The sequence below is a fragment of the Coturnix japonica genome, chromosome 20 (assembly GCF_054131305.1).
Source record: "Coturnix japonica strain WE chromosome 20, WE-NBRP24, whole genome shotgun sequence".
Lineage (NCBI taxonomy): Eukaryota > Metazoa > Chordata > Aves > Galliformes > Phasianidae > Coturnix > Coturnix japonica.
In genome coordinates this window covers 6,984,318-6,997,023 of record NC_140682.1, presented here as the reverse complement: position 1 = coordinate 6,997,023, position 12,706 = coordinate 6,984,318, and the positions used below count along the sequence as shown (strand labels likewise).

Genomic DNA, 12,706 nt, shown 5'->3' with positions numbered 1-12,706 from the left:
CAACTGTGCACCATCATTAGTGCACTATCACTTGTGCACCATCATTTGTACACCATCAGCTTTGCACCACCACTCGTGCACCATCATCTTTACACCATCACTTTACATCACCACTTTACACCTTCAGTTGTGCATCATCACTTGTGCACCATACCTTTGCACCATCACTTTGCACCACTACTTTGTACCATCATTTGTACACCATCACTTGTGCACCATCACTTTGCAGCATCCCTTTGCACCTTCAGTTGTGCACCACCACTTTGCACCATCATTTGTGCACCATCAGCTTTACACCACCACTTTGCACCAGGAGCAGAGCTCAGCAGCCGTTCCCTGTTGTGTTGTTGTGTTATTGTGTAGTTGTGTTGTTCCAGCCCTGCTCACACTCGTGTGTTTATTGCACCATTATGGGCTTTTTTTCCCCCAATAAAGCCCCACTCACAGCTGCAGCTTCATCCTGGCTCACCCCCCTCCATCTTCCTCCTCCTCCTCCTGCTCTTGTTCACCCCCAGGCACCGCTCATGATGCAGCCGCAGCAGTGACACCAGGGCACGATGGGCGCTCATCACACGGCAGCTGTAGGATAATGGGACCCCATAGGGGATAATGAGACCCCATAGAGACCAATGAGAACTCATAGGGAACAATGGGACCCCACAGAGACCAATGAGACCCCATAGGGGGCAATGAGAGTCCCCATAAGGGACAGTGAGACCCCATAGGGGATAGTGAGACCCCTATAGGGCACGATGGGCGCTCATCACACGGCGGCTGCAGGGACAATGAGACCCCATAGGGGACAGTGAGACCCCATAGAGACCAATGAGACCCCATAGGGGATAATGAGAGCCCATAGGGGATAGTGAGACCCCACAGGGGACAGTGAGACCACACAGGGGACAGTGAGACCCCATAAGTGCCAATGGGACCCTAACCCTAACCCCCCCCCAGCACTCACTTGAGGTTGGACAGCTCGAGGATCAGCCCCCCCAGCACCGCAGACACATCCTCACGTGGTGCCACCTCATTCCTGGGAGTCAAAGGGGGTAAAATTGGCACCAATCCAGGGCTTTTTAAGCCCAAAATGAGCTCTGGGTTCTGGGGGGGGGGGAGGGTCCGACCTGGGGGTGCAGCTGGGTGAGGCCGGGTCCCCATCGGTGTCCACAGGGCACAGAGGGTCTGCAGGCTGGGAGGGGGTGGGGGGCTGGGGGGGAAATGGGGTGAAATGGGGGCAACTGGGGATGGACTGGGGGAAACTGGGATGAACTGGGGTGAATGGGGGGGGATTGGGGGATATGAGAGTGACTTTGGGGGGGACTGGGGTGATGTGGAGTGAATTGAGGTGAATGGGGGAGAATTGGGGGGACTGGAGGGGTCTGAGAGTGACTTGGGGGGGGGAACTGGGATGATGTGTGGTGAAATGGGGGTGAATGGGGGTGAATTGGGGTGAACTGGGGGGGGAATTAGGGTAAATTGGGGCAATCTGGGGTGGAATGGGGGGTAAACTGGGGAAACTGGGGTGAACTGGAGCTCTATGGGGTGAAGTGGGGCGATGTGGGGTGCAGTGGGGCGCTATGGGGCTGTTCCCTATGGGTTCTCATAGTACTTGGGCATTACCTGCAGCAGTTTGGTGCCCCCCCCTGGCACCCCACTGTGCTCCAGTGCTGAGATGTGGGGCAGCCCCACAGTGCCAGCCCCATAGCGCTCCTCATGCTCTGCCCCACAAGTGGGCTCCGCTTTGGCTGCCCACTCCCCCTCTTATGGCTCTTTGGTGGCCTCAATGCATTCTGTGCCCCCATCAGTGTCATCCATGACATATTGGATAATGCATACTCATATTGTTCTACTGCTCTTGTTGTAATGGAAACTGTCAATGCAATTACATTTTTTACATGCAGGTCGAAGGAGGTGATCCTACCCCTCTACTCTACCCTGGTGAGGCCTCATCTGGAATATTGTGTCCAGTTCTGGGCTCCCCAGTACAAAAAAACCAGGGATCTCTTGGAGAGAGTCCAGCAGAGGGCCACAAAGATGGTGAAGGGCCTGGAGCATCTCCCCTATGAGGAGAGACTTAGGGAACTGGGTCTGTTTAGCCTTGAGAAAAGAAGGCTGAGAGGGGACTGGATCCAGGTTTATAAATACCTGAGGTGTGGGGGCCATAGTGGTGAGGCTGGTCTCTTTTCAGTAGTGCGTGGGGACAGGACTAGGGGTAATGGGATGAAAGTGCAGCATAGGAAGTTCCACACGAATGTGCAGAAGAACTTCTTTACAGTGAGGGTGACGGAGCACTGGAACAGGCTGCCCAGGGATGTGGTGGAATCTCCTTCTCTGGAGATATTCAAGACCCGCCTGGATGCCGAGCTGTGTGATGTGGTGTAGGGAGCCTGCTTTGGCAGGGGGGTTGGACTCGATGATCTCTAGAGGTCCCTTCCAACCCCTACAATTCTGTGATTCTGTGATTCAGGTAGGGATGTGAAGCCGAACACTTCATGGTCCTGCAATTGCCAGCCCGAGCCAGGCACTGTATTGAGCAGCTATTGAAAAAGGCAGCAACACCATTCAAATGTTTGTTTTGCTTTTATTTGCAATACACAGATGTGCTAGATGCATCCAAAATACATTTCAATATGAAATCAAATAGGAGGGATACTGGTAATGACTAAAACTTCCTCAGTTCCTCTCTGCAGTCCATGAAAGGGAAATCACGGCCAGGCCTGAAAACCGGACCACATAGTGTGTGTCCTTTGGTGCACCTCTGAGGACGCAATCCAGGCGATTCTGCTGTCCTTTGTGCCTTCCTGCTCAAGCCCTTATCGTTTCTTTTTGCTTTCCTTCTTGGCTTTCTTGCTCAGCTGAGCAGCACTTGCCTTGGGTTGCTTCACCGTCTCCCAAGCCTTACACTCAAAACCCTCCAAGTCCTGCAAGAATCAATTGGGAAACAGTCAAGGAGCTTTCTAACAACTGAAAGGGAAGAGAAGCAAGAGAGGATGGGTGGGAGTCAAACAAGGGAAGAACTCAACAGGCAAGAATAAACCTATCCCTGAGCTCCAGCACACACGCGTGACCACTGCCTTATTAATACTAACAGCAATGTTATTCTAGCCATTAAAGTCACCCATGTTCACGTACCTGGTTGTGGACGTGTTCGTGGCCTTGCTGCTGCTGTGCTCTACAACGCCAGCCACAGAAATAAAGAGTGCAGAAAGCTGATCTGTTGAAGACAGAGGAGTGAGCTGTGCTTAACCAACACTGCTTCAGTGCACGCTTACAGTAAGGCACACCTACCTTACAACGGCCATGCAGGAAGCTCCAGACACAGCTCCAGACTGTTTCCATGAAGCATTTCCCAACTGCATTTCACAGCCACTCACGCTCTGCTCCTCGACAATCTGCAACAGAAAAGTCAAAAGATGCAAATCCCATCCCTTGGAGATGTCAGCAGACCATTGCACTCATGGAGCAGCACTCATGGCATTGGGTGAGAAAGCAGACGTGTGCTTACCGAGTGAGTGCTGTTTGCTGCCAGCAGCTGGTAGGCCTCCACCTAACTCTAAGTATGAACAGTAACCTATGCCTAACTCTAAAACAGGAACAAAAACCTACACCTAACAATAAAACATGAACAGAAACCTATACCTAACTCTAAAACAGGAACAATCATCTACTCTGAACACTAACACGAACCATAACCTACTCCTAACTAGAAAACATTAACAATAACCTAATCCTAACACTACAACTAAACTTAACATGAAAAACACCAATAAAAACAGGGTTTAGATGGAACCGGGGGCCTGCAGAGGTCTCAGAGGAGGAGATGATGTTAAATGAAGCTGCCATCTTCCCAGCTAAATGTTGGGTTTCCTCCAGCCTCGCTCTCTTAGGTCCCCACATGGCTGTTAATGGCCGGAGCTCTAAGAGGCGAGTGCGTTGCGTGGGGCAGCGGTGACCAAGGTAACAGCTGTGGCCAGGGTTCTAACATGGCCCAACAGGGTTCTAACTGCTGGCACTGCTGGCATTGGCGTTCCACATGGCATGAGGAGGGGGCTGGAGTACAGGGCACGGCACGGGAGCCAGAAGGCACTGCCTGTGCCCAGCGGGCAGCCCTTTTCTCTGGCAGCAAGAGGCTACAGACGAGCTGGCCCTGAGCAAAGGGCCCTCGGCCTCCTTCATCCTCCCCCTTCTCCCACAAGGGAATCTCTTGGCGCTGCCATACGCAGCACGCAGCACCACATTGATCTGATGGGGCTCCTGAGCTCAGCGCCAACAACAGCAGGCTCCAAAGGGCACCTGACTACGCCTGCCTGCTGGGACACACCAGCTCTGCTCTCCGTGTTCCAATCCAGAACACCTCCTCTTGTAACAACTCCTTGTAACAGCCTCTCCTTGTAACACCTCCGACTCCATTTGCATCCACTCACTCTGATTACGTCCCACGTCCACACACGGGGCCACGCTGCCTCACCGACCCTCAGTGGGGACCCACAGCCGTACAGCACCAGCAGAACTGGGCCGTGCTCCTGATGCTGCCGCTTGTCCAACCTCCCTCTCGCTGCCCCCATTCTACTCAGGCAGCCGGTCCCAGCAACAAACACTAGCACAGAACTGCAGCCCCGACTCGTCCCGCTCACTGACAGCCAGAGCAAGGACATGTTACACACCTTCCTTCAGCTCCACGCACTCGCTGGCACCGCACGCATCGCCTCTGCGTGCAACAGCACCACCAGCTCCTCCCCCGACATCCCTCCATGCCCCGCACCACGGCCCGACCCCGTTGGCAGCGCACAGCCCGCTCCTCCCGGCCCCGATCACCTTCCCATGCCACCATGGCCCGGAAGTGCTCCCGCCGGCACCAAGCGCTTCCTGCCCCTCCATCCCCCGCTCCTCCTTTCCCTTCACTTTCCATCTGCACTCAGGACGCAGATCTCAATGGAGGTGGCTGCAGAACATCATCAGTGCAGGCAATCAATGGCTCGTGCTGCGCTTCACGGCCTTGTGCTCCTCACTGACTGCTCTGCTGTGCCCTTTCCTAACCCCACAGGATCATTTGCTTCTGTCTTTAGTGAAAGGGCTCTCCCTCAGGAATCCCAGACCCTGGAGGTTAATGAGAGAGTTTGGGGAATGGGAGATTTCCCTTTAGTCGGGGAGGAGGTGGTCCGTGAGTGCCTAGGAAACATTAAGGTCGATAAATCCATGGGACCTGATGGGGTGCATCTGCGGGTGCTGAGAGAGCTGGCAGAGATCTTTGCTGAGCTGCTCTCTGTAATCTATCAGAGATCTTGGAGAACTGGGGAGGTGCCTGAAGACTGGAGGATGGCCAATATCACTTCAGTCTTTAAAAAGGGCAAGAAGGAAGACCCGGGTAATTATAGGCCGGTCAGCCTCACCTCTGTCCCAGGGAAGGTGATGGAACAGCTTGTTCTAGATGCCATCTCCAGACAACTGGGTGATATGGAGGCTATCATGAGTACTCAGCATGGGTTCACCAAGGGGAGGTCGTGCTCAACCAACCTGGTCGCCTTTTATGAAGATGTCACTAGCTGGGTGGACAGGGGGAGAGCGGTAGATGTAGTCTACCTTGATTTCAGTAAGGCTTTTGATACTGTCCCCCATGACATCCTTATAACAAAGCTGAGGAAGTATGGGATAGATGAGTGGATGGTGAAGTGGGTTGAGAATTGGCTGACTGGCAGAGTGCAGAGGGTTGTCATTGCCGGTGCGGTGTCTGGCTGGAGGCGTGTAACTAGCAGCGTCCCCCTGGGGTCTGTACTGGGTCTGGTCTTGTTAAACATCATCAGCGACCTTGATGAGGGGATAGTGACCACCCTCAGCAAGTTTGTGATGACACGAAGTTGGGAGGATTGGCTGACACGCCTGAAGGCTGTGCTGCCATTCAGAGAGACCTGGACAGGCTGGAGAGCTGGGCAGTAAGAAACCGGATGAGGTTTAGCAAAAGCAAGTGTAGAGTCTTGCACCTAGGGAGGAATAATTACATGCACCGGTACAGGCTGGGGGAAGACCTGCTGGAGAGGAGCTCTGCTGAGAGGGACCTGGGCGTCCTGGTGGACAACAGATTGGCCATGAGCCAGCAGTGTGCCCTTGTAGCCAAGAAGGCCAATGGCATCCTGGGGTGCATTAAAAAGAGCGTGTCCAGCAGGTCGAAGGAGGTGATCCTCCCCCTCTACTCTTCCCTATTAATGCCTCATCTGGAATATTGTGTCCAGTTCTGGGCTCCCCAGTACAAAAAAGACAGGGATCTCTTGGAAAGAGCCCAGTGGAGGGCCACTAAGATGGTGAAGGGCCTGGAGCATCTCCCCTATTAAGAAAGGAAATGCCTTGTCCAGAAGCAAGCAGTGGGCTGGAGAGGGCACCAAAACGAAACCCTGCTTGCACCTTTCCCTCTCCTCATTCCACATGCTGACATTTATTTTAAGAGCAAAAACAAGACTACAGTGAAGAAAGCTCCAGAGCAACTCAGCTACTTTATCCACCCCCTTCTCTTTCCACTACAGAAGATTCTCAGAAAACCTCCAAGAGCCACCTTACTGCTCTCCTGACCCTTCTCTGGGATGCATGAGTGCGCTCAGAAATGACTGAGAGCAACACATGCACACAGACACACAGCAGATCCCTACACAACCACTTCTCCACTAGGAAACAGCATCAAAAAGCAGCTGGTGGGAAGAGTAGAAGTGGAAAGCAGGCATGGTGAGAGAAGTGCTTTGGGCAGCAAGGAAAGGCCATCTGAAGCTCCTGGGTTAAGTCCCTTCTGCAGAGGGTGTCAGTGATGCCGTCTCCTTTGCAAACTGTTCCTGCATGGGGAGAAGCATTGGTCTCCCTCATCCCTGGGCTCTCCAGCATCCTGAGAGTCTCTCCTGCTGGGGGTTTTCCCATGAGAAATGAGGCACCAGCCCTGAGAGAAACTCTTCCTGCAGGAGATGCACTCCTAGTAGCTACCTGTCCTGTGGACTGCAATGTTTAATGAGGACTGAGCTTTGCATGAAGTTCTTCTGGGAGTGTGAGGAGCTCTCTGCTCGGCACAAAGCCCTTCTCACACTCAAGGCTTCCTGCCATTTCAGCTCACTGGTGCAGACATTCTGGTAACACAGCAGATGGGATTCTCTGAGGGAGAGAAAAGACAAGTTCCCAGGCATCTCCCTGCATGCAGGCCTGGCCAAAATGTTCTAAAATGTCCAACAGAAGCTATGGTCTCTCTCCTGTGTGCATATGCTGGTGCAGCTTCAATTCAGAACTCCCTTTGAAGCTCTTACCACACTCAGGACACTCACAGGGTCTCTTTTTCCTGTGGATGCTCTGATGCAGCGTCAGCTCAGAACGCCTTTTAAAGCTCTTCCCACACTCAGGACACTTATAGGGTCGCTCTCCTGTGTGCATGCACTGGTGCATCTTCAATTCAGAATGCCTTTTGAAGCTCTTCCCACACTCAGGACACTTATAGGGTTTCTCTCCTGTGTGGACACGCTGGTGCATCTTCAGTTCAGAGCTGCTTCTGAAGCTCTTCCCACACTCAGAGCACTTGCAGGGTTTCTCTCCTGTGTGGATGTGCTGGTGGAGCTTCAAATCAGAACTGCTTATGAAGCTCTTCCCACACTCAGAGTACTTATATGGTCTCTCTCCTGTGTGGACACGCTGGTGCACCTTCAGTTTAGAGCTGCTTCTGAAGCTCTTCCCACACTCAGGACACTTATAGGGTTTCTCTCCTGTGTGGATGCGCTGGTGGAGCTTCAATTCAGAACTCCCTTTGAAGCTCTTACCACACTCAGGACACTTATATGGTCTCACTCCTGTGTGGACACACTGGTGCACCTTCAGTTTAGAGCTGCTTCTGAAGCTCTTCCCACACTCAGAGCACTTGCAGGGTCTCTCTCCTGTGTGGATGCTCTGGTGGCGCTTCAAATTAAAACTGCTTATGAAGCTCTTCCCACACTCAGAGCACTTATAGGGTTTCTCTCCTGTGTGGATGCGCTGGTGGAGCTTCAAATCAGAACTGCTTGTGAAGGTCTTCTCACACTCAGAGCACTTATATGGTCTCTCTCCTGTGTGGACACGCTGGTGCATTTTCAGTTCAGAGCTGCTACTGAAGTTCTTCCCACACTCAGAGCACTTGCAGGGTCTCTCTCCTGTGTGAATGTGATGGTGGACAGTGAGGCTGGAACTCTTTTTGAAGCTCTTCCCACACTCAGTGCACTTAAATGGTCTCTCTCCTGTGTGGACACGTTGGTGTATTTTGAGGTTAGAACTATCCTTAAAGCTCTTCCCACACTCAGGGCACTTACATGGTTGCTCTCCTGTGTGGACACGTTGGTGTATTTTGAGTTTAGAAATACCTTTCAAGCTCTTCCCACACTCAAGGCACTTGTACAGTCTCTCTCTTCTGTGGATACACTGGTGGGAAGTGAGGCTCCCACTGTCCGTAAAAGTCTTTCCACAGTCAGAGAACTCAAAGGCTCTCTCTCCTATGTACATGCACTGCTGGCCAGTGGGGTGGAGTCTCCATTTCATGCTCTCTGCAGAATCACAGAACTCGTAATGCCTCTTTGCTGAGTGCGTGCACTGGTGGCTAGTGATGCTGGAATCCAGTTTAAAGCTTTTCTCACACTCAGTGCATGGATTCTGCTTTTTCATCTGGCACACATCCTTGCTCCTGGTTTCCTCAGGCTGCTTTGGGCCTATGTTGAAGTCCACTGGGTTCCTCAGTGTCATTCCCAGATGCTTTCCCAGGGGCTTCTTGATGTGCTCACCCTGACCTTGCTGCAGGACTTCCTGGACATCCCTTCTGATTTCTTCCTCAGAGATGCAATTCCGCTGCATTTCCGCTGCACAATTTCCTGCGGAACCTCTTTGTATTTCTGATCCCATCAGCTGCTGGATGACAGAGGAAATGCAGCAATAGCACACGGTGCCCAAAATAAAACACAGGCAGAGAAGGATCTTACAGCCCCAACATTCCCCTTCCCTCCACCACCTCACCTGGGCTGAGGTCTCCTGGCATGGCCTCAGGGCTATGCACATCTGGGATCCAGGGGTCTTCCGCTCTTTCAAGCAGGGAGATATCAGTTGAGACGTAGCAGCAGTAGATTCCGAGTTGAGAGGTAGCCGCAGTAGATTTCGAGTTGAGTCGTTGCCGCAGTAGATTCCGAGTTTAGTCGTTGCCGCTGTAGATTCCGGGTTGAGACGTAGCCGCAGTAGATTCCGAGTTGAGACGTAGCCGCTGTAGATTCCGAGTTGAGACGCAGCCGCAGTAGATTCCGAGTTGAGTCGTTGCCGCTGTAGATTCCGAGTTGATACGTAGCCGCAGTAGATTCCGAGTTGAGACCTAGCCGCAGTAGATTCCGAGTTGAGACGTAGCCGCTGTAGATTCCGAGTTGAGACGTAGCCGCTGTAGATTCCGAGTTGAGTCCTAGCCGCAGTAGATTCCGAGTTGAGTCGTAGCCGCTGTAGATTCCGAGTTGAGTCGTAGCCGCAGTAGATTCCGAGTTGAGTCATTGTCGCAGTAGATTCCGAGTTGAGACGTAGCCGCAGTAGATTCCGAGTTGAGTCGTAGCCGCAGTAGATTCCGAGTTAGACTTAGCCGCAGTAGATTCCGAGTTGAGACGTAGCCGCAGTAGATTCCGAGTTGAGACGTAGCCGCAGTAGATTCCGAGCTGAGACGTAGCAGCAGTAGATTCCAAGTTGAGACGTAGCCGCAGTAGATTCCGAGTTGAGACGTAGCCGCAGTAGATTCTGAGTTGAGACGTAGCTGCAGTAGATACCGAGTTGAGTCCTAGCCGCAGTAGATTCCGAGTTGAGACGTAGCCGCAGTAGATTCCGAGTTGAGACGTAGCCGCAGTAGATTCCGAGTTGAGTCCTAGCCGCAGTAGATTCCGAGTTGAGTCGTAGCCGCAGTAGATTCCGATTTGAGACGTAGCCGCAGTAGATTCCGAGTTGAGACGTAGCCGCAGTAGATTCCGAGACGTAGCAGCAGTAGATTCCGAGTTGGGACGTAGCCGCAGTAGATTCCGAGTTGAGACGTAGCAGCAGTAGATTCTGAGTTGAGTCGTTGCCGCAGTAGATTCTGAGTTGAGTCGTTGCCGCAGTAGATTCTGAGTTGAGACGTTGCCGCAGTAGATTCCGAGACGCAGCCGCAGTAGATTCCGAGTTGAGACGTAGCCGCAGTAGATTCCAAGTTGAGACGTAGCAGCAGTAGATTCCGAGTTGAGACGTAGCCGCAGTAGATTCCGAGTTGATACGTAGCCGCAGTAGATTCCGAGTTGAGTCGTAGCCGCAGAAGATTCCGAGTTGAGACGTAGCCGCATTAGATTCAGAGTTGAGACGTAGCCGCAGTAGATTCCGAGTTGAGTCGTTGCCGCTGTAGATTCCGAGTTGAGACGTAGCCGCAGTAGATTCCGAGTTTAGTCGTTGTCGCTGTAGATTCCGAGTTGAGACGTAGCGGCAGAAGATTCCGAGTAGAGTCCTAGCCGCAGTAGATTCCGAGTTGAGACGTAGCTGCAGTAGATTCCGAGTTGAGACGTAGCTGCAGTAGATTCCGAGTTGAGTCCTAGCCGCAGTAGATTCCGAGTTGAGACGTAGCTGCAGTAGATTCTGAGTTGAGACGTAGCAGCAGTAGATTCCGAGTTGAGACGTAGCCGCAGTAGATTCCGAGTTGAGTCCAAGCCGCAGTAGATTCCGAGTTGAGTCGTAGCCGCAGTAGATTCCGAGTTGAGACGTAGCTGCAGTAGATTCCGAGTTGAGTCCTAGCCGCAGGAGATTCCGAGTTGAGGCGTAGCCGCAGTAGATTCCGAGTTCAGACGTAGCCGCAGTAGATTCCGAGTTGAGACGTAGCAGCAGTAGATTCCGAGTTGAGTCGTAGCTGCAGTAGATTCCGAGTTGAGACTTAGCTGCAGTAGATTCCGAGTTAAGTCCTAGCCGCAGTAGATTCCGAGTTGAGACGTAGCTGCAGTAGATTCCGAGTTGAGACATAGCAGCAGTAGATTCCGAGTTGAGACGTAGCCGCAGTAGATTCCGAGTTGAGTCCAAGCCGCAGTAGATTCCGAGTTGAGTCGTAGCCGCAGTAGATTCCGAGTTGAGACGTAGCTGCAGTAGATTCCGAGTTGAGTCCTAGCCGCAGTAGTTTCCGAGTTGAGTCGTAGACGCAGTAGATTCCGAGTTGAGACGTAGCTGCAGTAGATTCCGAGTTGATTCCTAGCCGCAGGAGATTCCGAGTTGAGGCGTAGCCGCAGTAGATTCCGAGTTGAGACGTAGCCGCAGTAGATTACGAGTTGAGACGTAGCAGCAGTAGATTCCGAGTTGAGTCGTAGCCGCAGTAGATTCCGAGTTGAGACGTAGCAGCAGTAGATTCTGAGTTGAGTCGTAGCCGCAGTAGATTCCGAGTTGAGTCCTAGCCGCAGTAGATTCCGAGTTGAGACGTAGCCACAGTAGATTCCGAGTTGAGACGTAGCCGCAGTAGATTCCGAGTTGAGTCGTAGCCGCAGTAGATTCCGAGTTGAGACGTAGCCGCTGTAGATTCCGAGTTGAGACGTAGCCGCTGTAGATTCCGAGTTGAGACGTAGCCGCAGTAGATTCCGAGTTGAGACGTAGCCGCTGTAGATTCTGAGTTGAGTCGTAGCCGCAGTAGATTCCGAGTTGAGTCGTTGCCGCAGTAGATTCTGAGTTGAGTCGTTGCCGCAGTAGATTCCGAGTTGAGACATAGACGCAGTAGATTCCGAGACGTAGCAGCAGTAGATTCCGAGTTGGGACGTAGCCGCAGTAGATTCCGAGTTGAGACGTAGCAGCAGTAGATTCTGAGTTGAGTCCTAGACGCAGTAGATTCTGAGTTGAGTCGTTGCCGCAGTAGATTCTGAGTTGAGACGTAGCCGCAGTAGATTCCGAGACGTAGCCGCAGTAGATTCCGAGTTGAGACGTAGCCGCAGTAGATTCCGAGTTGATACGTAGCCGCAGTAGATTCCGAGTTGAGACGTAGCCGCTGTAGATTCCGAGTTGAGACGCAGCCGCAGTAGATTCCGAGTTCAGTCGTTGCCGCTGTAGATTCCGAGTTGATACGTAGCCGCTGTAGATTCCGAGTTGAGTCCTTGGCGCTGTAGATTCCGAGTTTAGACGTAGCCGCAGTAGATTCCGAGTTGAGTCCTAGCCGCAGTAGATTCCGAGTTGAGACGTAGCCGCTGTAGATTCCGAGTTGAGACGTAGCCGCAGTAGATTCCGAGTTGAGTCCTTGGCGCTGTAGATTCCGAGTTGAGTCGTAGCCGCAGTAGATTCCGAGTTGAGACGTAGCCGCAGTAGATTCCGAGTTGAGTCGTAGCCGCAGTAGATTCCGAGTTGAGACGTAGCCGCTGTAGATTCCGAGTTGAGACGTAGCCGCTGTAGATTCCGAGTTGAGACGTAGCCGCAGTAGATTCCGAGTTGAGACGTAGCCGCTGTAGATTCTGAGTTGAGTCCTAGCCGCAGTAGATTCCGAGTTGAGTCGTAGCCGCAGTAGATTCCGATTTGAGACGTAGCCGCAGTAGATTCCGAGTTGAGACGTAGCCGCAGTAGATTCCGAGTTGAGACGTAGCAGCAGTAGATTCTGAGTTGAGTCCTAGCCGCAGTAGATTCTGAGTTGAGTCGTTGCCGCAGTAGATTCCGAGTTGAGTCGTTGCCGCAGTAGATTCTGAGTTGAGACGTTGCCGCAGTAGATTCCGAGACGTAG

At 52.4% G+C, this 12,706-nt stretch overlaps 1 protein-coding gene across 1 annotated transcript in view; it reads right to left on the bottom strand.

Annotated features, from left to right (window-relative positions):
* Positions 1-8,835, bottom strand: part of LOC146757490 (uncharacterized) — an 85,398-nt gene extending 76,563 nt beyond the window's left edge. Inside the window, exon 1 of the mRNA XM_085520672.1 lies at positions 7,209-8,835. Coding sequence (XP_085376798.1) covers positions 7,209-8,835 — 1,627 coding nt within the window. The remainder of the gene's footprint in view (positions 1-7,208) is intronic.
* Between the last annotated feature and the right edge of the window lie 3,871 nt (positions 8,836-12,706).